The sequence below is a fragment of the Manis javanica genome, chromosome 15 (assembly GCF_040802235.1).
Source record: "Manis javanica isolate MJ-LG chromosome 15, MJ_LKY, whole genome shotgun sequence".
In the NCBI taxonomy this organism is placed as follows: Eukaryota; Metazoa; Chordata; class Mammalia; order Pholidota; family Manidae; genus Manis; species Manis javanica.
In genome coordinates this window covers 66,069,126-66,095,580 of record NC_133170.1, presented here as the reverse complement: position 1 = coordinate 66,095,580, position 26,455 = coordinate 66,069,126, and the positions used below count along the sequence as shown (strand labels likewise).

Sequence of the window (26,455 nt, the reverse complement as noted above, 5' to 3'; positions counted from 1 at the left end):
CATGCACACTCATACTGACACATGTGTGCACATGTGGGTGCACACACAGCCAAGAGCTCCCTGAAGCCAAGGTCCTTGTCTTCTCACCTCTGTATATTGAAGGCCCAGCACAAAGTCAGCTCTTAATAAATGTTCCACCATTTATTCACTCAACACATTCACTGAGCACCAGGTGCTGTTTCAGACACTGGGATACACCGTGAAGCAGGCAGGCAGAACCCTCCTCGTGGGCTCCCACAGTCTCACCTGATAGACTTGGGATTTGCTGAGTCTTTCTCTCTCTGGACCCCACTGTCTCATCTATAAGGTGCTGGTTTGGGGCTAGATTAAGGGATGGGGTGGGGATGGGCAGTTGGGTGTGCTCTCCTCTGAGGTCTGAGAACCACGACCTGGGGAACCCAATGCCTGGGAGTCTGCACCTTTCCCCTCTCCTGGGGGGTGTCTGGCTTTAGACTGGTGGCACCCCTGGCTCCCATTGAATCTCAAGCCTGCCCACCTGTCCTTGAACTCAGTTCTTCCCAGTCCTCAGCCCCTGGGAAGGGAAGCAGGGGGCCGGGAGTTGACCTCGTTCGGCTAGAAACATGGGGTGGCCACCAAGGTGGGTCTGGTCCCTCTGCAGGCCTCCTCCCCACAAAGCCTTGACCAGGCGCTCCCCCAGACCCCGATTCCTCAGGTCAACTTCGAGTTCTTTCTGAGTCTGGGAGGGGGCGTGGGGAGGGAGAGCCAGCGCGCTCCACCCCCGCCGCGCCTGCCGGATGCCCTTGGTCGGGGTCCGGGAGCTCGTAGTCCTGCCCCATCCGCAGGCCGCCAGGCTGGGCAATGGGAGCGCCCCCCTCCCCGAGCCAGGGGGCTGCAGGCGGGGTGGGGGCGGTCCCGGCGGCTGGCGGCGCGGAGGCCCGCGTGCATGCTGATGAGCTGGGCGCCGCGTCACTCCGCACCGGCGCCGTGGCTGCGGGGCGGGCAGAGCCGCGCGGACGCCCGAGCGCCCGCCGGCCAGCTCCCGCCGAGCTTCCGCCCCAGGCCCGCACGCCACCCTGGGACCCGACCGCGCCCCTTTGCGGAGGATGCGGGCTGTGCCCTGCGCCCCAGGGCAGCCCGTGCGCGCGGGAACCGCGGGCGGCTGAACGCGTGCCGGGGGTGCTGAAGGGACAGCTCCCTGGCCCGGCAGCCGAGCGCGCAGCCACCCCGCAGCGCCCGCCCCCGCCAGCCCGCAGACCCCAGCCGGCAGCGCCCACCCACCACCAGGCAGCGCCCTCACTACCCCATCTCCGCTCCCGCCCGCAGACCCACGCCGGCAGCGCCCTCACCACCACCCCGACCCTGCCCCCGCCCGCCCGCACACCCCAGCTGGCAGCACCCCATATACCCTTCCTGTCCGCCCCACCCCACAGTCCCCGCCCCAGCCCAACCCGGCCCGTCCCAGCCCGCAGCCTACAGCCCGCAGCCCTCCCCCTGCAGCCGCCGTCCGCTGACTGTAGCCGGCAGCCCCCGCAGCCCCCTAGCACCCAGCCCGCGTGCCACAGCCGGGCTGGCTCATGGTGCCCCAAGCTGCTGGCCGCGCTGAGGCTTCTGCGGCCGCTGGGCCCACGGGAATGCCCCGCGGGTGAGGCAGTCCCCAGCTTCCAGCCGCGTTCATGGCGGTGGCCAGGAAGATCAAAACTTTGCTGACGGTCAACATCCTGGTGTTCGTGGGCATCATCCTGTTCTCCGTGTACTGCCGCCTGCAGGACCGCTCGGAGGGGCTGGTGCAGATAGTGCGCAGCGCCGAGCGCAGGGCACGCAGCCGGCACACCAAGGGGGGTGTGCTGGTGGACCGCGAAGCCATCCTACAGCGCCTGGACCACCTGGAGGAGGTGGTCTACAACCAGCTGAATGGTGAGCAGGCCAGCTGGGGCAGGACCGAGGGCCCTGGGAGGAGGATTGTCCCCAGTGATGGGGACACTGCTCAGTGTCCTGGGCATGGGAACCCACGCTGACTCCAGGGGCCTGAAGGCAGACAGGGGCTGGGCTGCAGCTCCCTCTGCTACTTGGGAGGGAGTGGGCAGCAGGCAGGAAGAGATAGCTACCTTTAGAAGAGGGTGCTGGCCTGGATGATCCGTTTTTATTTGCTCACCCAAGGGACACTTGAGACCCCACCCCCACCCCATCCCACATGGTATCTCCAGCTTCCTCCTGGAGATGCCTTGAGAGAATTTCTGAAGAGATGCTAGGACCTGCTCTGAGAGTGGGCAGTGTTGAGGTCCAAGACTGAGAGCACATGCTTTTCCAGGGTGTCAGGGATTAACCTGGAGCCCCCCCCGACTGTACCCTAAAGATGTGGAGCCAGGAAGGAGGGTGGCGTTGGCCTTCAGAGGTTCTGACATGGTGTTCTTTCCTGCCCCCTGCACCTGCTGGGTCTCTCCAGCCTCCTGCCCTGGGGATGCTTGGGGCTTGCTTCATAAAGTCATGGGGGACAGCATGAGGCCAAAAGCTGGTGACCCTGGGCAAGCAGAGGTGTCTACCAGGGGTACAGCAGGTGTTAATTACCTAGATGGATGCTGGGCTGTGGGGGAATCCTTGGAAACTTCTACAGAAAGCTCAGTGCCTGGTGATGGGTGCCCTGTTTCACCCCAAGCAGGTGTGGGTCACTCCCAAGAGTCACGTTGGTGTCAGGGCATATGGCCTCAGCTGGCAGAGACAAGTACTTTTCCGCTTGGGATTTAGATGAACAGAATAAATGACTGCTGCTCCCCCGCCTGCGTGTACCGCCCTTCAAGGAGGCGGGGGATGTGCTTGTTTCATTAGTGGGTCTCCCTTCTGCTCTGTGCTGCTCTGTTTCTGCATCAGCAGCCCAGCAAACCTCAGAAAGCACCAGGCACAGGCTCCGAGGGGAGGTGTCTGGGTTGGGGTTCCCTCAGCATGCTGCCTACCCTATGCAGGGTTGGTGGGGGTGTGGGGTCTTCTCGGGTTTCCCTCTAGAGGCCCACCTGCCTGTGAGCAGCCGCTCTAAACCTGGAGGCTTGGTGACCCTGGGATGAGGGAGCTGTCTGTGCCCTTGACCTCTGGTATAGAGCAGAGTGGCCTCCTACACGCTCTTGCCACCCCTAGAACTCCTGGCTCTCCTCTGGAGGGGTTTCTGGTGAGCGCTGTGGCTTTCCTGGTCTCTCCTGAAGCCAGGAGGGGAGAAAAGTTTAGTTCAACTGCCACTTGGCCATTCTGCAGTGTGATTCACGGAAAGGCGGTGCACCCCGGGAACAGCACACGGCTTTATGGACGCGTGTTTGCCAGGGTGTTATGGCCTGTTTTATGGGGAGAACCGGAGAATTATATAAACACATTGGCAGCAGTCGGGTTGTGTGACATCATGACGGCTAGCCCAGCACCATGCACCGCCCGGGCTTCACCCGTCAAGGGGAGAAGCGGCCAGCTTCCAGGTGGCAGGACAAGCCGGGGCCATCCACAGACCTTCCTGATGCTGACCAGAGGCAGTGAAATGTTCTGGGAACCTGGACTACCCCATGCCCACCCAGCCTCTCCCTTTCCCCTCACCAATTTCCCTTTCTTAGTTTTCTTTATCTCTTTCTCCAAACAACCCCCTCACCCCGTCTCTCTCCTCCTATCTCTGTGCCTCTCTCTCTTCTCTTTGTCTCTCCCTCTGTCTTTCTCTCCTTCCGTTTCTGTCTCCCGCTCTCCCTCCCTCTGTCTCTGCCTCTCTCTTCCCCTCTCTCTGTCTCTCACTGTGTTCTCTCTCCCTCTCATCTCCCCCTGCCCCACCCTCTTCTGTTGGGCTCTTGAATCCTTCCCTTGGGCCATGTGCCCAGCATGGTGTCACACCCAGAAGTCAATCAGTATTTGCTCCTGGAAGTGACAAGAGGTCCCCAATCTAACATTCATCCCAGGTTGGTCTCTAAGGAGGGACAATACAAGAACAAGGTTGACATTTGTTTGCAAGAAACCATTTGAAAACGGTGCTGTGCTGCCCAAACTGGGGCAGATTCCCTGTGTTTAAGGTTCTTTGTGTCAAAGAGCAGCAGAGTGCTTTCTGGAGGAGGAGGCCCATCCTTGCAGTTACTGCCTGCTCTGGTTTAGATCCAAGAAATGTGAAATTGATTCTTAGGAGTTTCCCACCTGATACCAGTTCATCTGAGTGTAGAAAGGAGAGGAAGAAATCCAAAACAAGGTCGATTTATCACTTATATTTCCTTATTTCCTCTACCTTGACTGGTTCCTGGAAATACCTCTCCGGGCTTGAAGGTGCTGGTGGGAAGGAGAGGGTGTCCCAGGGAGGAGGACCCAGAAGCAGGACATTCTCCCCAAACCCTTCCTTTACCTGGTCCAGTGGCCATTATTTGGGATATCTTATTGACCTCAGCAAAGACCTATCAAGTGGGGTGTATAGATTCAAATTTACAGGGCCCGGGAGGGACTATCTCTAAGGAAAAGCAGTGTGGCCACATCCTATATGTGCATGAGAGTTTGTTTCTAAATTCAGTGCTCAAGGCAAGAGAAACTGTTTATAGTGAGGTATCACCCTTCCGAGTGTCATAAATTGTACATAAAGCATCCATGATCCTGCGTGTGTAACCGAAAATGGTGCATCTGAGAACCTATAAGCTTCATCAGAAGGGACATGGAAAGAATGTCCCACTCAGTTGGCTGGGTGTTTAAGCCTTACTGAAGAAAATGGCAAATCTGGGGGTGAGAAGGAAAGGGGCAGAGAGCTGAGCTCCTGGGCTTGCAGGGCTTCTGTGTCAGTACTGACCCAAAGTAAGCCTGAGCCTCTTCTCTTGACTTGCAGCAGTAAACAGGTAGAGGCAACTGCTCTGGAGGCCTCACACACAGGAGGGGCTGAGCCACCTCAATTCAGAGAAAATCTGGCCACCGACGGGCCACCCCATGACTTTGTGCCACTGGACATGTTCTTATGCCCCCTTAAGAGCTGTGAGTCTGCAGTGGGGCTGGGAGTGGGGATGGTGAGGTTCCAGTTTGCATTGGCTTCTTGCTTTTGAGGGAGTTAATTCCTAAAATGCAGAGCACACACATGTTAGTTCCGTCTAACTTGACCTACCCAGACAAAGTTGGTCCTGCACCTGGAACCATCCAAGGTCAAAGCTGTGCATCGGACATGCAGATGGAAAAGTGTAAAGCCTGTGAGACAGCGTGGGTGCCTGCATTGTTTGCAAGTTAGTGGCAGCAGCTGCTGAGAGTGGCATGTGCCTCCGCATGGCCCAGGCTTCTGGGGTGACTGAAAGTCTGTTTCATAGTAGCGAAGGCCCAGTGGGGGACCCTGTCCCTCTCCCTCCCCCAGGGAGGGTTACCTGCCAACTCTGCCCTCTCTCAAACTTCAGAAATTCGTGCACGTCTGGCACCATTTGTACTGTTTTGTGCACACCTGTCCTGTTAGTTGAGGGTGGGGAATTTTGTCTGTTTTGTTCATGGCTCTAATGCCTAGGGTCTGGGGTGTACCCCACGTATAGTTAGTGCTCCACAAATATTTGTTGAATTGGCAAGGGGTTGGATCTTCCAACAGTGCACTGTTTTTGCTTAAAATAAATTTATTTCACGAGACAGCTGCAGATCACTACAGTACCCACAGGTAGGCTATTTAATCCCAGAAGGACCCTTGTCACCAGAGGCTCTGAGCCCTAGGCCTGCCCCCCACCCGTTAATAGGGGGCTTCCCAGGTGGTAGCATGCGCAAGTGTGTCAGCATCAAACCCAGACTTTCTCTTGGACGAAATCTGGAGGCAGAGCTGGACTTTAGCGGGAGGTGTCTCATGCGGCAATGCCATGCTTTGGCTTGTCAGTTTTGGCCAGAACTCCTGTCCAGCTCTCTGGTGGTCCTACCAGGATTCTTCTGCCATGGTGTTTGCATCACAGATAGGCAGATATCAGAGCTGAGAAGCTGATGCTGGGGACCGTGTACAAAGATCTCCCATCCCCATGCACAACAGCCCTGCCTGGGGCTTCACATGTGCATGGGAACATAAGCCACATGAGGATGTGAGCATGTCCCATGCCCTCAGCACACAGTAGACGCCCATCAACTCTGTTTGAGTCATAAAGGGCTGAGTAAAACACACCTCCAGAAGCGTGTCATGGAGGGGGTTCAGGGGCTGGGAGGATCTGGCTGTTCCTGAGGGAATCTCCTTGTCTCCAGAGGGTGCCTTCCAGGCCCACCCATCCCAGAGAAGGTGCAGGCTTCTCAGGAGGGGTCCCCATGCACCTGTTGTGAGGGCTTTGTGTTGAGAATGCCTGGGACACCCCACTTGTCAGGGATGGGGCTTCCTCCAGAAAGCATCCCCTTTTCACTGAGCGTTTTAATTCCAGAAGTGGCTTCCCTCTGGTTCTGGGGACTTTTCCAGCTTGAGTTGATCGATCTTCTCTGCTCCCACAACCCTACTTGGCTGTCTGAGTCACACCATCCTGAATTGCTGACCCCAGTCATCAGAGTTGCTGAGGCCAGGAGAATAGCCCCAGTTACTGGTGACTGAAACATGGATCCTGGCAGGTCTTGCCTCAAAATGGCATTGGCATTAATGGGTTGGCCATTTCCCCTGGGTCAGTGACTGGCTGGCCTCTTGCCCCACATGTTCCACAACTCTCCCCAGTGATGTTGGTTTACTACAAAAACTCCCACCTGGAGCCCAACCCTGCACAGGCTGCAGGGGGTTCAGCAGGAGCTGCCTTCTCTACCATGTCCACCTATGTGCACAGCACACAGAGCAGCCTGCCATTACATCTCACTCACTCTTAGAAGATTAAGAGCCTTTGACTTTGGTTTTTGTTCTCTTCTTCGCCTGCATTCTTCTGCCTGCTGGGCTGGCTCTGATCCCATTCCACCACTGAGGAGTCAGAACAGCTGAGGCCACTCCCTGGACACAGAGGTCAGCTCTGGGTAGGTCTGGCCCTTAGCGTTTGGGGAATGACACACAAGGACACTTCACCCTGCAACAAGCACCTCTCATGTTACTGCCTGTGGGCAGCGTGGACTTCACCAGGGTTGGCTCCATCCAGAGGTGTATGTCTGCAAACCTGCAGCCTATACCTGTAGGAATAATTCATGTGGGTATTGGTCCCTGACTTGGGAGCGTGGTGCTAAGTGATTGCATTTACAATTCAGCTCAGCAATCTGCATATTTCAGAGGCTCGGCATATTTTCTGAAAGGACAGTTTATCCTTCATCATCTGGAAACTGTACATTCCATACCCAACGTCCCACTGAAGACATTCCAGGATGGCGTCCAAGTCCTAGGACCAGCTCAGTTTCTCGTTCTGCTCTCGAAAAGCAGATACCCTTCAAGGGAGCTGGCACTGAAAGGGGTGGCAAGCTGGGCCTTAGGACGCCACTGTGGCCAGGTCTCCCTTACTGGAATCCATCCAGGGTCACAAAGGCTAATATGGTATACCCAGCATTGAGCACTGTGGCTGACTGGTGCCCACAGAAGCTGACAACCCCTGGAGGTTCACAGAAGGGGGCTTGTTTCCAGGTTGTTTTAAAGGCACTTGAGAGCTGCATTATCCTGGGGTGGGGGCCCGGGGAGCTTGGCCCCCACCGTGGGTCTGACAGCAGCAGAGCAAAGGGGCTTTGTTTCCTAGGCTGTCCTTGGGCAGGCGGCCCTTGCATCTGTTGCTGACCTACAAACCCTGAGTGCACCTCTGGGGATGTCCTGATGTCTGCTTCACTCTGGGGCAGCAGAGGACACAGGGAGCAGGGTGACAGGCCTGCAGGGGACAAGGGGCTGCCTCTCCTGCACACAATCATCCGCCTGCCCCACGGTGATGTCACGGGCCCTTCCTGCTTGGAATTAGCTTTCGTGGGTCTGACAGCCACAAAGTGGTAGTCTCCTCTCCTCAAATGAAGGCAAACGTCATTTTCTGTGGACTTGCTCATCCCCCACGTGCTTCGTGACCACCTGCCATGTTTCCAATGCTGCCAGGATGCCTAAGTGAATGAGATGCAGCTGCCAGCTTTGGGCTGGCACCCCAGCAAGGAAGACAGGTGATGAACAAGAACCATAAATGGGGCAATTTCAGATGGAGACAAATGCCATGAAAACAGTGCAGAGAGAGGATAGGAGCGTGACACCATCGCCGGTGTGCTGAGTGGAGCAGCATTCTCAAACAGGTCCACCCAGAAGTCTTTGCAGAAGTACTTGGTTAAGCTGAGGTCATGCTAGAGTGGGTGGGCCCTAAAATCGGTGACTTATAAGGACAATGGTGTCCTGATAAGAGGAGCAAGGGCACAGACACAGAAAAGAGACAGAGGAGGCAGAGGCTGGGGCTGTGCCTACCAGCCAAGGACCCCAAGGATGCCGGCAACACCAGGAGCTGCAGAGGCAGGAGGGACCTTCCCTGGGGCCTTAGGTTTCCCGGATTTCATGTGACAGTTGGGGCACTGCTGGCTGCCTGTGTTTCTCCGGGTTCTCACCTGGGCTCCCTGCCCTGCCCTTCTTTGCTGTCGCCGTGCAAACATTGCTGCTGCTCAGAGAACGTTCTCAGGGTGAGAGGCTGTTGTCCTCCTCCCCACACCCTGATCCCCTGCCCAGCGTCATGGTTCTGAGCAGACCCCAGGACAAGCTCACTCAACGGCTGTGGGGTAGAGCCCAGTCTGTCTGTTAATTGTAAATGCAATCACTGTCAAAAGGTTAGAACCTTTGCTGGGGCTGTTTCATGCACACCTGTAACAAGGATCAAGGCAAATGCACCCCAGTGAGGGCGTGAACACAGCCATCCAAGAGGGAGGCCATCGCTCCACCCCGTTTCACCTATGGAGACCAGGGGCAAGTGAAGTCAGGCCACCGTGTAGGGCGGGGTTGAACCCAGGGCCCCTGCCCTGTGCCATCTGCCTGGACACAGGCTGAGAAGACATTGCTTAGTCCTTTGGTGGCCAGGGAATGGTGTGTCCAGCTTCTCAGAGCAAAAGGAATTTTTTACTTTGAACAGAATAATTTCATCAGATCAGTGGTGCGTGCAGCCTCCGTCTGAAACCCAGCAAGCCTTGACTTCATTTCCGAGGACAGAAACAACAAAGAGCAGCTGGGCTAAGCAAGGGACCATCTCCTCACTGAGAAGGTTGTGGGACATGCCTGCTTACATCCCTGAGCCTGAGCACTTAGCGGTGGACATGGGAACAAACAGCCTTCCTTAACTGGTAGGAGCTGAGTGTCCTGGTGGGCTGCAGAGCCAGACCCCTGGGGCTGAGCTGGGTGCAGCCTCGCCTGTGGTTGCGCTCATGTCCCTCCGTGTCCTGGCTGTGTCTGTAAGATGGGATGAGATAATACTTACCTCCTGGCATCACCATGAGAACCAGGTGAGGGAACATGAAAGGCCCTGGGAGGCATGCCTAGTGTGTAGTTTTGCTCAGGATGGAGCCTGGCTCCCAGCAGAAGGGTCCCACATGGCAGCCCCTGAGGAGCCTGCCATTCACTCCTCGGCACTGCCCGTTGCTCAGCTCCCAGGAAATGTGGGCTGAAGTTCGGGAGACTGGAGCTGGTGCTGAGCCGGTTAAGGCTTGGGCTTTGGATGGGGTGAGTGTATTTGGCATGAAAGAAGGACTTGAATCTGGGGGCCCTGGAGTGGAAGACAGTGTGCCCCCGAAATTCCTGGGGTGCTTTGGGAGGTGGGGCCTCTGCAAGGTGATCAGGTTTGGATGGATCATGAGGGCGACCCCACACTGTGAAGAAGACAGGCCTCTGCTCCCACGAGGACAGACCATGTGGGCACATGGGGAGAAAGTGGCATCTGCAGGAGGGATCTCTGGCAGACTGGTGCCCTGACCTGAGCATCCAGCCCCCGGGACTGTGAGGACCGGATGCTGTGGTCTTCACTCGGCAGCTGAGACGGGACATGGCCCTATATGCACTTCACAATTTCAAGGTCAGCATGAAGTCCTGAGCTTGCCCACCATTCCTGGCCCGGTGGTCACTCTGTGGCAGCCCCCGCAGCTCCAGACTGTCTCCTTTGGTGGGGAGCCCACCAGTGTCCCTCTTCCCTCCCTTGGAAGTACTCACTGAGCACTGGCTGTGAACCAGGTCCTGGAGCTTTGGCAGTGAGCAGGGCCCACAGCTCCTGTCCTCGGTTCAGCAGGCAAGCTAAGGGGGGCTGTGTCCTTTGTACGCACCCAGTGGGGGCTCCCAGACTCCCAGCTCTCTGGGGACTGGCCCTGCATCCCCACTTCACTCCCTAGAGTGCAGGCTCTGGATCTCCTGACTATGATCCCCAGTGCTGGGCTGGGTCCAGCACTTCCTGGGAGATTGTGCATCAGGTCTGAGCAGGGGACCAAGCCCGCTGGAGCCAGGGCATGTCCACCATCAGAGGCTGGGCTTGGGCAGGGAGGGCTGGGGACCTGACCCCTTGGGGCCCCTGGGGCAGTGTCACTCAGAGCCAGGTGGTTGCTGAAGTGACAGGACACCGAAATGTCCCCACACCCACTTCCCAGCAGTAACTAGGCCCAAATCTGGGGCAGGTTGGCACTGTTACTGCACAGAGCCGGTGGTGTGACATCCCATATGCCTCATGAGCTTTACAAAGTGAAAGAAAGCCAGGAAATCCATTTTGCCAGATACCTCTACAGCCAGCCTTTATCTCCCATGCTTCGGCCCCATGAATATTCCTATTAGTTGAACACAAGTATTATGTATGGAGATTTATCAAACACTATATGAGTCTCAGTGAGGATATATTTTACAGGTATTGCTGTGTCCTGCAAAATATTCATGAGTTCATAGTTTCAGAAGGGCAGTCAGTTGCTATTGACAATATGTTGTTAGTTCAGGCCCCCAGGGAAACCTAAAAGACCTGTCTGTAATGCAGTTAGCTGTTGTGTTTGGGCAGAGTGGATAAAGCTGGGAGAAAGAGCGACATCGTCTACAAAGGCAAACCATGGTGTCGGCACTCTATCTCCACTCGGTAATCATCAGACTTAATAGTCAGGCACGTTAAATTGGCGTAAATCTTTATAGGGTGAAGAGAGAGGAGCTGGAGCTGGTGGGATGTTCTGCCATTTCCTCCCCACCCTGCCTCTGCCAAGGTCACCCAGGAGGCCCTGCCTGGAACCTGGCAGATAATAGGTGATTTCTCCATTGCAAGCCGTGCAGTCCCAACTGCTAGGCAATGTTAGCAGGGGGTGACCGGTGACCACGCTTGGCGTGAGTGCCCACCATTCATGGCAGCGCCGCATCTGTCTGTCTCAGTCCCTGCTCGCATCCCTCGGGCATGTGCCACACACTGGTCATCATCAGGAGCAAATTGTCCAGGCTGCACAGGATTGCAGCTGCCCCTCCAGGCTCCTGGGGGCTCCCTCCCACCTCATTCAAGGCTGGAGGGCCCCCCAGGCCACGTGCCCCATGTGCCACATGGGGTCTGTTTGGCCCTCTGACCTCTTACTTGAAATGTCGACTTTGCCACAGTGCTCAGATCAGAACCACTCTCCCACCCACCCCACCACCTGGCAGAAAGTGTATTGCAGATATCCTTGCCTCCCAGGTCCCCGTTTTCCTTCACGCTTGTCTTACTTGCTTCTTCCTGTCCTGTCAGATACTCACTGCTTTTTAGCAATCAGTGGTGTTCTTGTTGAGTTAAACTGAACAATCTTAGTGGTTTTCAGGGTGTCCACAGGGGCAGCCCACCCACCTTGCAGAGGACAACAGTCTCCACATTTCCCAAAGGTGCCTTCGATCCTCCTGTTCCTCTTGGATTATCTTGTGACCAACAGCCTCTCCATTTGGGCTGTTTCCTCTCTGGGAATGTTGGCTCAAGTCACTGTGACAGATGGAAATCTGTGACTCAAAGAGAAGCTGGGATCTTGAAAGCCACACTTCCTTCCAAGTTGAAAAATTGCAGCCGCCCACATATCCCAGGTATTCGGTGCCGGAAGGTGTGGGCTGGACAAGTGTGAAATGACTCTTCTGGGGAGAGAAGTTTGGAGACCCCTGGGGAGCTGGCAGCTACTTCTCTCTGGAGGCTGTGCCAGCCAAGTCGGGGTCTGGGAGGCACCACTGCGAAGCTTGCTGCAGTTGCTCTGCATCCCAGCGGCTCACTCCCTTGCTCCTCAGCGTGAATCCAGCCCCTGACATCGCCCTGACTAAGTGGCCAAACTGCAATGTGATCTGTTTTTCTCTCATGGGACATTAACTCCAGAGGGCGAGTGGACTTAAAGAGCCCGGCCTCCTTTGAATTCCAGCTCCTTCCTTCCTCTGGTTTGGCATTCGACCTCATGGCTGCTGCAGTCCCAGGCATTGAGTCCCAGTACCAGGCAGGAGAAAGGGGGAAGGACTCTATTCCACTTACATCTTATGGACCAGATCTTGTTCTTGGCCACCTAGCTGTTAGGTCAGCCTAGACAGGCGAGTGTTTTAGCTGAACTCATTTCTATTCCGACAGATTGTTGTTCTACTAATAAAGAGGATGGAGAGGATAGAGGCTGGCCAAGTGGCCATGGTGCCTGCCACTCTTTGCTGCTATGACAAGTGACCATTTAAACAGTGGGAATTTAGGACCTACCCTAATCCAGGATGATCTCATCTCAAAGTCCTCACCTTAGTTCATTTGCAAAGACCTTATTTTCAGTAAGGCTGCATTCACAAGTTCCAGCTGGACATAGGGTCACTCTCCAGCCCCCAGCCCCTCTCCATCCATCTAAGCCAGGGGCGCACCTCTGCACCTCCAGGGCCATCCCAGGTAAGTGGGTGCCACTCGGCTCCAGCCAGCTGCTGCCCTGTGGTGACGCAGCCCCATGCAGTCGGATTGCTGGCTCCTTCCAAAGGAGCTGGAAGTTCAGGCTCTCATGTGGGTCTACAGGTGGATTTGTAGGAGCACCACATGGCACAAACACCTGTGGCCAGCAGGCAGGGAGGGCCCTGAGGCTTGGTCTAAACCCCCAACTCCCTCCTAGTTCCTCTGCAATGTCCAGACTGACCATATGAGCAGCTGCTGAGGGCCAGTGCTCCGTGGGTCCAGAGGCAGCTGCGGCCCTTCCTCCCGCCCTGAAAGCGGGCATTTTGAGCCACCCCAGGTCCTGCCCAGGGTCCTTCCCAGTTGGGAGCAGAAGGGTCTGCTTCTTCCAGCCTTCTGACCCCCAGGTTTGGGGAAGCTGCCTGCAAGGTCACAGTGCAGCTGTCGCCAGTCGCCAGCCCTGGGATGAGGCAGTGTGGCTTAATGGTTACACATGTAGGCTCAGAAAGGCTGTAGCCGATCTCGGCTGTGGCCAGCACAAGCATGCAAGCTTGTTTCCTCACCTGCAGAATGGGATGCCATGGTGTCAACAGCAGGGCCACTGGCCCCACAGTCCCTTCCTCCCTGTGGTCAGTGTTGGGGGGCAGTGTCGGCCCACCAGGGGGTGCAGGCACAGGCTTTTCCAGTGTGGCAGGGCCCGGACTGGGAAGCACAGGGGGACGCTTCTGGGAACACACACTCCTGTTTGCACTTAGTGCTCAGCTCCTTGAATTAAACCGCCGCACACTTGGGATCCTCCTGCTCCCTCCAGTCTCTGGTGGCTGTGCCTTGATGTCCCCATCACCCCGGCTCTGCTTCCAGGTCTCACGCCTCCCTTCTGTCTGTGTGAAATCCCCCCCACAAGGGCACCTGTATTGGCGTGGAAGGTCCTCCTGGATGGGGACATCTCAGGGTATTTACCCCCATCCTGCTTGTTACCAAGTCAGGAGAAGGGCGAGTCCACAGGCTCTAGGCAGAACCTGGTACCTTCGCCTTCAGTCATATGCCCATCATGGCTGTCTACCAGATGTAAACCCCACCTGCAAACTTAATGCTATTTTTTCCAAAGTACAGATGAGTCGCTGGTATTTAGAGTTGGGTCTGTGTGGCTGCCTCTCCTGCAAGTCCAAGTGGTGTGGTGTCCTGACCACGTCTGGAGCAGTGGCCCTGAAGGTGGAGTGTGAGGGCCCACCATGCGCCACTCCCTGCCACCCCAGATGCAGATGCTGAGGGACAGTCCTGTAAGCTTCCCATGGCATTTTTCTCAGGGTTCAGCTGGCAACAGTGTCTGGGAGCTGGGCTGGAGGTCCTGCTCCTGACCTACCCAAGAGAAGTCCTCCCAGTCACCTCCTGCAATTAGAAAAGTACATCCCCTCAGCTCACCAGAGGAGGGTTCCATAAAAGCAGAATTGCTGTGGCATCTGTGGCCTTTCAAAACAGTGCAAGATCTCCAGTTACAGCAACAGTGCATTTGGGAGGGCAGGGGCCCCACTTAGCACCCCCCAACAGGAAACTGCTGCTCTGGAATGTCAGATCGCTGCCTCTGGGGCCAGATGTGTTTCATCACAGGTACAATATGGGGCTCTGAGCTACAGCATCAGAGCAGAGAACACTCTGGAAGAAGGGGTGCTCCAGCTGGCACCCCATCAGCAGGGAATGGGTTGCTTTGGATTTGGGAAGGCTCTGTGAGCTGGGCCTGCATCCTCGAGCCTTCTTTCCACCCCGACCTTGACAACTTGCTCCCCACAGCCCAGAACTCACCTCTGCTCCCTCTACCTGGCCTCCCAGATATCTGGACACCTGGAGGAGCTTCATCCCCCAGGACTCTGTCATGGCCAAGCTCAGCTCATGACCACCTGCCTATGGGACCAGGATGGGCATACCTGAGTGGGTTACCCACCTGGGCTGGGCCAGGCACACCTGAGCAGGTAGCCTCCTTTTTGACACTGATGACCCTTAAACCCCTTGTCTTCGGTGATCAAGATATCAGAGGAGGGTGCTCTTTCCTGGTGATCAGTTAATCCAGTTGGGGCACATTGGCCAGGCACTGTGTCCAGGGGATGAAGTACCAGTTAGAGGAGGCAGGTCATGTGGGTGACAGTGACCAAGTGTGGGAGGGGGCTGGTTTCTGAAAGAACAGAGAGTGTCTGTTGAGTGGAAGATGGAGGCATGGAGGGAGGGAGAGGCAGAGAAAAAGGGAAACAGGTTGGGGAGAGATGGGGAGAGAAGGAGGGAGGGAACTGAGTCATCACTGTCCACTGCCACCAGGCTGTGACTCAACACAGGCCCCTGGGTCCCACTCTCATGCCCCCCAAGCTCCCTCCTCCATGGCTACTGTGCCCCCACTACAGTGAGCCCCATTTCCTGCAGGCTCAAAGCTAACTCCCCTGGAAGCTCCAGGAAGCTGAAACTGACCCTCACCCCCGCCCCTCGTGTGTGGAGTCAATTGCCCTGTGGCCGTTCCCATGACCCCTGGGCATGCGTCTCTGACCCTGCACGAGCACACACCTGTATGTGGACGTGACTGTACCCTGCCCCAGAGGACAGGCAGGCCCTGTGCCCCTTCCCCTGGGTACCTACCCAGCACTTGGCATAGCTCCTGGAATTTAGGGGATGCTGCACACACAGGTGAAGAAGGAACAGATGCTCCAGCCACAAGGTAGAATTTCATGTTTGCAAGCCACAAAGTTATATTTATGCAGAAGTTTTAGTGACACAGGAAAATGCTAACGATGTAGAGATACAAGAGCACAGACCTGTATATCATCATACACATCTGCTGAACTAGTTGAGCCATCACATATAATCTTATACAGATAATATGGAATAGCAAAATACCGATATTGGTTTTCCCCAGGGAGTGAGACCCTAAGCTGGTTCACGTACGTTTAGATACCTGTAAAACTGAAAAATGGCACGTAAGTGGGTAGCAACTCCTGGGAGGGTGCTAATTTTCCTCTAACCTGGTGAGGTTCAATAGCTACTGGCTAACAATATTTCCAAAATAGAGCCACAAGTATTCCTTATATGGTCACAAAAGTAACCACCAGATTAACTAAAAATAACAGCAGAGAAAACCAGAGCGAGGGAGGCGCAGGGTGGGGATGTGGCTGCGGAGAAACAGACCGGCTCCTCGTCTTTCAAGCCAAGAAGCCAAGGGAGCCTGTCTCCAGCTGACAGTGCAAGAACCAGACCCAAAAAATTACTGAGCATGTGTGCGGTGGACAGAAGGAGGGACTAAAACCAGAGAATGTGTGCTGGAGAGAAAGGCTTGCTCCCTCTCGTTGTCCAACTTTCTTGATGGTTTGGATTTCCCACGTGTGTGGATTTTACCTTCGCAAGCTAACAAGTGACATACAAACCCAGGAGTTTCCAGGGCTGGCTGCCATACCGATGCCCTTCTCCGGCAGCCCACCCGGCTGGGGCAGAGCCCCCAGGAGCAGGAGGCTGCTGGCTCGCCAGGTGGGAAGCATGTCTGCCTGTGGAGACGGCTGTTTACAGACATGTCAAAGTGGAGAACCCACGTGCAGAGCATTTAAAGAGCATGATTACATAGATGTTCTGCAATATTAAAATAAGAACTGGAGATGATTGCACGTAATGTAATTTTTCAATTTCAACTCCAGTATGTAGCCTTTGATCCCACCTAAATACCAACACTATTGGCCCATTTAAGATGGAATATTCCAGAACACTTGGCAGTCCTGAGCCTAAGGGCCGAGACTCTAGTGAGCAGACTGCCCATGGGGTGGGTGGGTGGGGGCAGAGATGGGCTCCCTGGGCACTTGCTGGGCCTGTTAAAAGGTAGATGCAGGCCTGTTGACATGGGAATCATTATTTGAGCAGAAAACCTGTTAGAATGGCCAGTTGGGGCTGGTAGTACCCCCAGAGCTGGAGAGACTTCTGGTGAGCTAGGCAGCCAAAGCTGGGGCCTGGCCAGTGTGTGACTGCCTGTCCATTTCCCAACCTGGAGGCACCTTCAGGCTTAGCCTTTGGCTTCCTAAGCACCTTGGTCCAGTGGCCTTTCTCTCTGGTTAATTAAACAAACTTAAGGGGCAGTGGGCATTGCAGGAGGGGGCCCTCCTCCCTGCAAAGGGCTGCTAGTCATCAACGTTACACATGTCCCCAGACTATGCCCTTCCCTGGCCTGAGGAGACTCCCTGACGCTCCCTGGTGCAGCTGGGACTGAATCTATCTGCTCTTTCTGGCTCACACCCCTGGGCCCTGGCCAAGCCCAGATGCCCCTGACCACTGTTCCAGAGAGGCCAAGTGGTGTTGTCTTTGCCCCGCCAGCCGTGTTCTGGTTGCTGGTCCCTAAGAGCCGAGTTCCTCTACTGGCACAAGTGACCAGATGGAGGACCACACCAACAGAGCACTCCCCTGGCCTCGCCTTCCCGGGCACTGCTTGTATACAGGCCCTGGTGGCCCAGAGGTCCCGCCCCTACACCAGGCCACCTGCCAGTTGGTCTGTGCCCCAGCCAGTGTGAAGATGCCCTCAGCGCACTTCCTCTTGTGTCCTTGGAAGTGTTTCATTCCACGTGGTGCTTTCTGAGGTCTCTGCAGGTTACTGCATGTGTCAGCAGCTCCTTTTTGTCCCCAGAGTGTCCCATCATGTGGATGTGCAGTTAGCTTAAACTATAAAGATGACAAGATTAGAGGTTGGCAAGCATGTGGACAACTCCTTGCATTATTGAAATTCACTTTTATTCTTAATTTTTAAAAATTAATAGGCCTTACTGTTCAGAGCAGTTTAGGCTTACAGAAAAACATAGTGGACAGTACAGACAGCTCCCAGGTAGCCTGCCTCAGTTTCCCCCTTATTAACACATGCATTAGTGCATTTGTGATAGGGAAAAATTTATGAGGACAGCAGTCTAGTCCAGGTGGCTCCCCTCTGTCTCCCCCTCCTTAACACAAACAACAAAAACACTCCTTTGATTTCCCGCTCTGCCGAGCACCCGCTCCCTAGGTTCACTTCCTAAACTCCCTCCCCCTTGCCTGCTCACTTGCTGTGCACGTAGGAATGTTACAGATACAGAAGCAGAAAGATATATATTGCTCCCTTTGCCTTTGTTCAGGGCTCAGACTTTTGGGAGATTACTCCCCTCTGAGCCCGCCAGTGTGAAATAAAGCCTCAACACTCCAAGACCTCCGAGTGCCACTTGGTTCTTCCATCAGTGATCCAGTCCAGGCTTTCCAGTATTTTCCGTAACATTTGTACTCCAATGTGCTGATATTGTTATGTGATTACAAACTACAGTCCGTGGTTTGCAAAAGGGTCACCATTGGTGTCCACTCTGTGGGTTTAGATGAATGCACCCACCATTACAGTATCCCAGAGTCTTCTTGCAGTCCTGAAAACCCTCTGTGCTCACCTGTTCATCCCCCCCAGCCCCCCAGCCCCTGGCAACCACGGGCCTGTGTTTCTGTAGTTTTGCCTTGTCTGATGTCCTCAGCTGGAACCACTCAGGGTGTAAGGCATTTGCTGAGTTTGCACCTGCAAGTAAGAATGGTTTAGGGGAGGCTGAGAGGGTCCTGGGACCACCTGACCCCTCTTCTCTCATTTCCACCAGGCTTGGCCAAGCCCATGGGCCTGGTGGAGGGGCCGGGGGGCCTGGGCCAGGGTGGCGTGGCGGCCAGCCTGCATGATGACAGCCAGGAGGCGGAGGGCAAGTACGAGGAATATGGGTACAATGCGCAGCTCAGCGACCGCATCTCCCTGGACAGGACCATCCCCGACTACAGACCCAAAAAGTGAGTACACTGCTTCCCCTTCAGCCCATGTACAAGCCCAGTGCCCGGCAAGTCACATGATGTTCACAAACTGCAGCACAGGCAGAGGGAATGGCTGTGCTGGAACGTGTGGGGCCCTGAACATCCATGGTCTCCTCTTGGGTTTCTCTGCTTGCTGCCACCTGCGTCCTCTCAGGGGCCTGGAGCTGCGCAGTCCCTTTCGATACAGATATTTGGAGGTGAAAAAAAGTTGCCACTGTCACCTCCCCTGTTTTGAGAGAAATCTTCTGCATCTGTGGATGTTTCGTTGCCCTTGTCTAGCTTGGATTAATACTTAGTCTATAGGCACACACCTGATCATCTACATTTGCCCTCTTACAGCACTAAATTATGTTTTCTACCTTTATCTTGCATCTACCTACCACTTCAGCATTTCATTAAAAAAAAAAATAAGGGAGAAATGTGGGATTCACATATAAATCAAGTATAAAAATCAAATGAATAATCATATCTGACTTGATTGTTTATAGTTCATAATGCGTGATCAAAACCAAAAGTTTCTGTGATGACTGCCCTTGCACTGTTCACCATGTAAGAACTTATTCACTATGTAAGAACTTGTTCACCATGTAAGAACTTGTTCGTTATGCTTCAGAAGATGGGAGACTGTTGAGAATTAGGCTTGGGGTTGATTAATGATTGTGCATTGAGTCCCCTATACAGAATTTTATTGTTGTTAACAACCATTTGATCAATAAAATGCCCTCTCAAAAAAAAAAAGTTGCCACTGCTCACAGCACGCAGATGACAGAATGATGGAATCGTGAAGCCACGGTGTGTGTCCCGCAGGTCTGTCCCATTTGCTTTTGGTTCAGGGATGGGTGAGGCTGTTTAAACAAGCATTGCTGTGTCTATAACGTATTTGCCATTTGTCTGTGGGCCTGTAACCCATGTCTGCACCACCCACACCACTGGAGTTGATGGATGCCCTGCAGTCTGTGGCTTCACCCTGTGGTTACTCAGGACCTAGGCTGTGAGTCTTGTGTCCTGTGTGAAAGCTCACCAGGTACCTTGGCAGATGTGACATTTGAACAAAATACAGAATAAAGTGGATGTCATTACTTTAACAAAGTTCAGTCAAGTGCGTCATGTGCATCCTGGAAATGAATGGTGTGGTGAGTTTAGCCACGCTCATTTCCAAAGCTCCGTCTGCAGAGCCCAGCCTGGAGCAGGGAACCTCAACAGGAAAGACACTGTCAGCAGGGCTAGCCTGGTGTAAGCCAGAGTTCAGGCTGTGCTGGGCTGAGCTGTGCTGGGCTGAGCTGGGCTGTACTATGCTAGGTTGGGCTATGCTGAGCTGAGCTAGGCTGGCCTGGGCCGTGCCAGGCTGGACTGTGCTGGGCTGTGCTGTGCTGGACCAAGCTGGGCTGTGCTGTGCTGGGCTGTACTGAGCTGAGCTGGGTTGTGCTGGGCCAGGCTGTGCTGTGCTGGGCCAAGATGTACTGAGCTGAGCTAGGCTGTGCTGGGCCAGGCTGTGCTGGGCAGCCACTGTTCATAGTTGCTGTGCTAGGTGGGTGACAGGTGGGGCGTGGGCCTCTGGAGCAAACTTCAAGGAAAGGTGAATGGATGCCCATTTTTAGCTCCTGTCTGGTTTGCCCCCTCCACATCCCCCAGCCTCTGTGGACCCTGAGACAAGGACTCTGGGGAAGTGATCCCAGAAGCCCTGGAGAGGGTGGGAGGGCCAACAGGTAAGGCAGGAAGCATGTGAAAGTGCATCATCTGTGTGGCTACAGGGTTGCAGAAGCCTAGCTTGCTTGAGGGCTGCTTTGGGGCATGTTGCTGCCCTGTCCCCTGGCAAGCTGAGATGGGATGAGGTGCCTTGAGTCAAGTCTTCAGAGTGGGCACTTGCTGGAGTGCCCACCACAGCAGCGATAGTGCATCTGCCCCCACTCTACCATATGGGCTCCGTATGTGCACCTCTTTGGGAACTGATGTCAGTTGCCACACATGCCCTGGATGACGTGGAGCCAGTCAGTGAGAGGCTGCTGCCTGGCTTCCTGCTTCCCTTGTGACTTGGTCCCAGAGAAACTCCCCTTCTGCCCAGTTACAGAGTGCAGAGGACTGGTTATAGACTCCATACACATGTAACATGTGGTTTTATTTTCATTGCATTTATTTTCTTGGTCGCCATTGATTTAGCATGAGTAAGGGCAGCTTCCATTTGCATAATGAAATAAGGATTCCTTTTTGAATAAAAAATGCATTTAGGTGTAAAACAGACAATTGAAGCAGCATCCTGAGTAAATGGTAAGGCAGGTGGTGGCTATGTGACAACACTCACAGGCACAGGGAATGACTCAGGTTTGAGGAGCACCCAGTCTGTGCTCTAAGGGTGCACGTGCATGTGTGTATATGTGTGTGTGCAAGTGTGCACATGCATGTGCATGGTTTTGCACATGGGTGCATGTGCGTGTGTGACTGTGTTAGCACACACATGTGGGTGCATTGTATAATGTGGGTGTTGCATGTGCACATGTGTGTGCATACATGTTTGTATACAAGTATTGTGTGTGCATGAACACGTATACATGTGGGCATGTGTGGGTATGTGTATGTGTGAAAGTGTGCACACATGTACAAGTGTGTGTTTGTGAGCATGCGTGTGTGGGTATGTGCATGAGTGCATGTGGATGAACCTGTGTGGGTGTGTGTGCACATGTGTGCATGTGTGTGCCTGACTGTTTCAGAGTGCTCCCTGGTGTTGAGCTTGTTCTTAGCTCTGAGATGCTGGGTTTGTGCTGTTTGGGGAGCCAAGACTGTATGGAGGCTCAGTAATTCATGAAAGGGCCCCTGGGGTCAGCTCAGCTGTTACACTCATGGTTTATTGTTAGGGAAGAACAGACTGGCATCACAGAGGGCAGGGGCCAGGAGAGACCAGGTGGCAGAGTCTAGGGGCCAGCCTGCTGCTCCAGGAGGAGGAAGTTCTCCACTCTGGGCAAGTTCAGTACGAATTCCATGAGATGGAATAATGACAACGGAATGTTAGGAATAAAAAGGGACTCAGACCCAGCTTTATTCTCACAGCAGTAGGTTGAGCACTAGATCCCCATCTGCGTCTCAGTTTCTGACTCCGGCTCCAGGCTCCGCTCCCCAGGCACTGCCTTCACTGGTGGCTCCATGTCTACTTCCATCTGCTCCCCTGCTCCGGGTTCCTTGCCTTCCCTCTCTGCTTCCTGGCACAGGGCTCCGTGGTTTCCCTCTGCCAGCCTCCACTCCATCCTGCTTCCCAGCACGGGGCTCGGGCACTTCTGCCTCCTGTTTCCCTCTGCCCTACCCCCCAGCCAATACTTAAGTTTGTTTGAAGCAGCTTTATCAGCTGGTAAGCAGCTCACTGCCAACGGGCATGGAAGCAGGCTAAGTATGTATACAAAGGGTGATATTAGAGTCAGGGGAGATGAGAATCCTGGCCATAAAATTTCTGTTTTCCCTACATGGCCCTCCCAGGGTGCCATACAGATGGCACTAATTCTCTCGGTGAGGACACATGATGGCAGCAAAGAAGTATTGCCAACCAGGGGCTCCCCAAGCCTTGGTGCTCAGGCTTGCACTGGCTGACTTAGCCTCCAGCCTCCAGAGGTCAAACTGATACCACATGGCAAGAGGCCCTACCGTAAATCCACTGCAGTGTGGACTACCGGGTGTGGCCCACGGACACGCTCATGGGGCAGGATGTCTCTGCCCCAAGGGCTCAGAGGTTACCTCCCAGGAGCTGGCAGTGTGGACAAGTTGAGCCTGCTGTGTTAACCCCTTGGTGTACACACACAGTAGTCGACTTGGCAGAGGTGGCACCCTGCATCTTCGTCTGTGGCACTTGTGGCCATGAGGGATGAATGCCAGCCTTGAGTGCCCAAGCCACCAGAGCCCAGAGGCTGGACCACTCGCCAAGCAGCCCCATTGCCCTGGATGGGTGGGGCTCTCCAGCTGTCCTGCCATATCCCCAGATCAGAGCAGTGGCCTTTACAGAGCGGACGAGAGTGTGTGTGCCATGCACCTGTTGGTAGCCTCCCCGAGAACCAGTTTTTGTTTTCTGGGCATGAGTCCCCTTCCCATGTGGGAGCCCATGGGAACTTCCGTTCCAGCTGTGGGTGGGTCACCCAACCCAGGACTAAGCCAGTCAGAGCCTTGTTTCCACTAGCCACAGTGGTTGGCTCAGGGCGTCACTTGGTCCAGGCCAGTCCAATCCGGGTGAATCTTGGAATTACCTGAGGCCACTGGGGAGAATAATCAGGCTTTTCTCTCCAAAGGAAAGCTTCAGGGATGGGAACCTGGGGAGCTGCACCATTTCATCATCATGAGGGGAAGGCCTGGAGCAGGGGAGGAGTCTGGTTCCACAATGTTAGTGGGAGCACCCAGATCTAGCTGTTCCTGAAGCTGGCAACAAGTTATAAATAGACTAAATCCTCTAGGCTCTACAGTGACAGCACACACACACACCTTTTTAAAATCTTTTGCTCAAGCAAATTTGGATTGGATTCTCTGCTTCTTAAAGATGAAAGTGCTCTGCCTGTTCTGTCTGGTATGTGGCTGCCCATCCTCAGGACCATTTTACTCTGGAATTTCGCAGGAGTCCTCCCTGGAGGGACCTCAGCTGGCCAAAACAAAACTGAAGGGAGTGACCAGTCACACATACAAAAGACATCAGGGCAAACTTTGAAAGACTTGATATTCACAACGCCATACTGATAGAAGCTTGATTTACAGAAACTGCCCCTCTGAACTGGAGGGTGTGGGTTGTGCTTATTTATGTGAATTTTTATTTATGTCACTTTGATGCCAGCAATGTGCACAAACGTGTAGACCATAAGCTAGGACTCAGAAAGAGGCTCCCCAGAACATGGGAGCAGGGCTGGGTCTTCCTGGTGGCCAGCCCCCATCTAGGAGCCCACCCAGGGTCACCTCATTAGAACAAAAGCCAGGCACTGCCAAAGCCTTCAGGAGGTAAACACTGCCCATGCCCCCCATCACTTAGAAGATCCCAAGGCTTTAGGAGCTCAGTGCCCCCTCTTCCTGCCTGGGGCAGAGACTTCTCTGTATTCCCCATTGTTTCATAGGCCAGATGGTCCAGTTGGTAAACATTTTAGGCTGTGGGGCCTGTCAAGAGCAGCCATTCAATACGTGCATGAATGGGTGTGGGTGTGGCCAGACAAAACCTCATTTACAAAACCAGCAGGCTGCAGCATTGGGCCATGTAGACCCCTGTTCTACACTATGCATGCCCCAGAGCAGGCCTCCTTCACAGGACCAGTGTGGCAGATTGTGTTTTCCAAAGATGGATAAAAATCCCCATGAAGAGGTGAAGACCATGTCCCTCCCCTTGAAACTGGGTGGGATTCTGTGGCTGGTCATCCAGCGGTCGAGGGAGGATGTGAGCGTGGGCTCCCAGGGCCCCGCCCCACGCTGGCCCACAGCCCCCAAGGAAGCAGGCCATGTGCTGAAGCCGCAGAGTTGTGAGGAGGCATCCACAGGACAGGCTGAGCCCCCGGAGGACAAGGCAGGCAGTGCCAGCTGCTCCAGCCCCGTCTGAGCCCACAGGCCAGTCCCTGACCTGGACCACCAGCCAAGGCCTTCCGGGACCCATGGCAGGAAACAAAGGATGGCTGTGTTGCTCAGCTGAAGGCCAGCTTTGGTGGCTGGCACCATGGGGAGGATGCCTTGGGCTGGGCATGGCCGTGTCAGCATGGTTTGGGAAGTCAGTAGGGGGTTTCCATTCCACAAACAGCAGTTCCACGTTTTCACATGTTGGGGACCATGCCTGGCACTTAGTAGGACCTCAGCAAATGTTAATGGACGATTAAATGAATAAACACATAAATGCTAGCTCAGTCTGTGCCCATTTGAAACTTTCAGGTTTGATTCCTTTATTGGCCTTCATCTCATGAAGCTGTCCCACCCAGTCATAAACTGCCTTGGGGATTGGCTTAGACACACGGGATGTAGGAGTGTGTGTGTGTGCATGTGTGTGTGTGTTCACATGTGTGTGTGCACATTCCATCCAATCTCAAACCTAAGTTCTCACTAACTTTCTCCCATTAGATACATTATTGATTTCCCTTTGTCTGGAGGGGGATAGCTTTTCTAATTAAGCAGCAGCTTTAATTATGCCACAAAGCACATAACATAGATCTTGATTATTAAGACTGGCCCATGGGATAATCAAAGGAAGCCTGGCAAATCCAAATTAAATAGTATTGTTAAAACGAGCAGCCTTATCCTAGACCTGGGCTGATTTCCAGTGCAGTTAACGACCCCCTGCTATGCGTTCCCGAAGTCTTCTTGCATATTAATCGTCTGGGCTGTGAACAGCTTGGTGGACAAATCTCCTAAGTGCAGATTCAGTGAATGGTGGATGCGAGGAGCTTGGAATTAGGTACCCAGTGCCCAGTCTGGTTCCTCCGATGTTAAGGGTCTGCAAGTGGAGGCTGTGTTGTCAGACAAGGTGGCAGCAGTGTGGTGTAACCTGGAGATGCCCTGAGTGGTGTGACTGGCTCCAGAGGAAAGGCACCTGCTTTCTTTCCTTCAGAGAACAGAACTGCAGCTGGCAGAGCCCACATCCTGACCAGGTAGTCTTCCTGGCCAGACGACGTGCCCCCTCTTCCTGCCAGCCCCCAACCCATCTCCAGGGAAGGAGAAGCCTGTGGGGAGCGCATCCCTGCTGCAGTAGTCCAGGGCTGCCTGCCGCATGCTCCCTCTCAGCTACAGAGGTGCTGGGAAGAGGGAAGAGCCCTCTGGGTGTAGGGCTGTTCTGTCAGCCAGTGGAGATAAAATACCTGGGACTTCGTTTGTCCTTCCTCCTACCAGCGTCCACCCTAAGGGCTCACTGGGGCCACCGAAGCTGAGGGCCACAGGACCATGTCCTTGCTGGGCTGCACCCTCGCCCAGTGACCCCAGGGACCATCTGAGGAAGAGCCTGGAGGGCTGGAGGTCACGGGCACTAAAGATCGAGCACAGTGTGTGCCTGTGCAAGTGTGTACATAAGTATGTGTTCAGGGATTTGTGTGTGTGAATTGGCTCATGTGTGCACATATGTGTGCGCGCAAGTACATATATGTTTCTGGGAGGTCTTACAGCCACTGCCTGGATAGACAGATGGACCCAACCTTGGAAAGAGGACCCAGAAGCAGGAGGCCCCACCGTATCTCATTCTGTATGTCGCCTTCCTGTGTTCCCAAGCAGTCCCTCCTGTGCTGGGACCCTCTGCCTCTGTGCATCCGGAATCCTGCCTCAGGTTTCTCTGCGCCCCCTGCCAGCAGGAAGGGCCTGTCATTAAGGATTCTGACCTCGCACAGAGGTTCCCGTGAGGGCAGGAGCATGTCACACGGCAGGCAAATGCCATTACCGGGAAGGCACCCACAGGGCATTGGAGGCCGAACTGGCCCCTGGTGATGCATTTTCGAGAGCCTCCTGGCAGCTCTTCCCAGAAACATCCATCTTGGCTCCCAAGGGCAGCTTTCTGGGTGTGAGCTAAGCCCAAACCCGTCTCCATCGAGGAGACAGATGGGTGTCCGGCTGCCGTGAGGCGAAGCTCAGAGTTGCCCTGGGAGGGTGCTGACACTTTGTTCCTTCTCCATCCTGCATTTATTTCTCCTGCAGCACAAAGGGCATCCCCATAAATTTCCATTAGTGTCGCTGCCGTGGCCCTGTTTCCTGTGAGGCCAGCTGGGACACTGCCTGCTGTGTGTTCTAACCAAAACCTTGGAAGTGGCTTTCAAGAGCCCCATAAGAACTCCCGCTCCTTGGTGGGTTTATAGATCCTGGAGACATGTTTGTGGTTGAGGACGTCCTGCTCCTCTGGCTCTGGGTCGGGATGTGAAGACCAAGGGACACTTTGCTGCACAAAAGTCCAGGCCACCCAACCAGCTGTGACCTGGCCAGCCCGGCTGCCCAGCTGCAGGAAGCGCCACTGTGTGCCCAACACTGCACATTGGGTGTCCAAGGGAGAGACGCGCTCAGTCAGACTATTGCTGCTTGGC

General features: G+C 54.6%; 1 protein-coding gene across 4 annotated transcripts in view; it reads left to right on the top strand.

Annotated features, from left to right (window-relative positions):
• The first annotated feature begins 934 nt into the window (after positions 1-934).
• The window catches only part of GALNT9 (polypeptide N-acetylgalactosaminyltransferase 9), a 58,016-nt gene continuing 32,495 nt past the window's right edge, over positions 935-26,455 (top strand). Inside the window, exons 1-2 of one of the 4 annotated variants that reach the window (XR_005060278.2) lie at positions 935-1,875; positions 18,266-18,446. Coding sequence is in view for 2 of the 4 variants with exons in the window: in XM_037014546.2 (XP_036870441.1) it covers positions 1,635-1,875; positions 18,266-18,446 (422 nt within the window). In the remaining 2 variants the exon portion in view is untranslated. The remainder of the gene's footprint in view (positions 1,876-18,265; positions 18,447-26,455) is intronic. The other 3 variants (XR_005060277.2, XM_037014546.2, XM_037014545.2) reach the window with 3 other exon arrangements.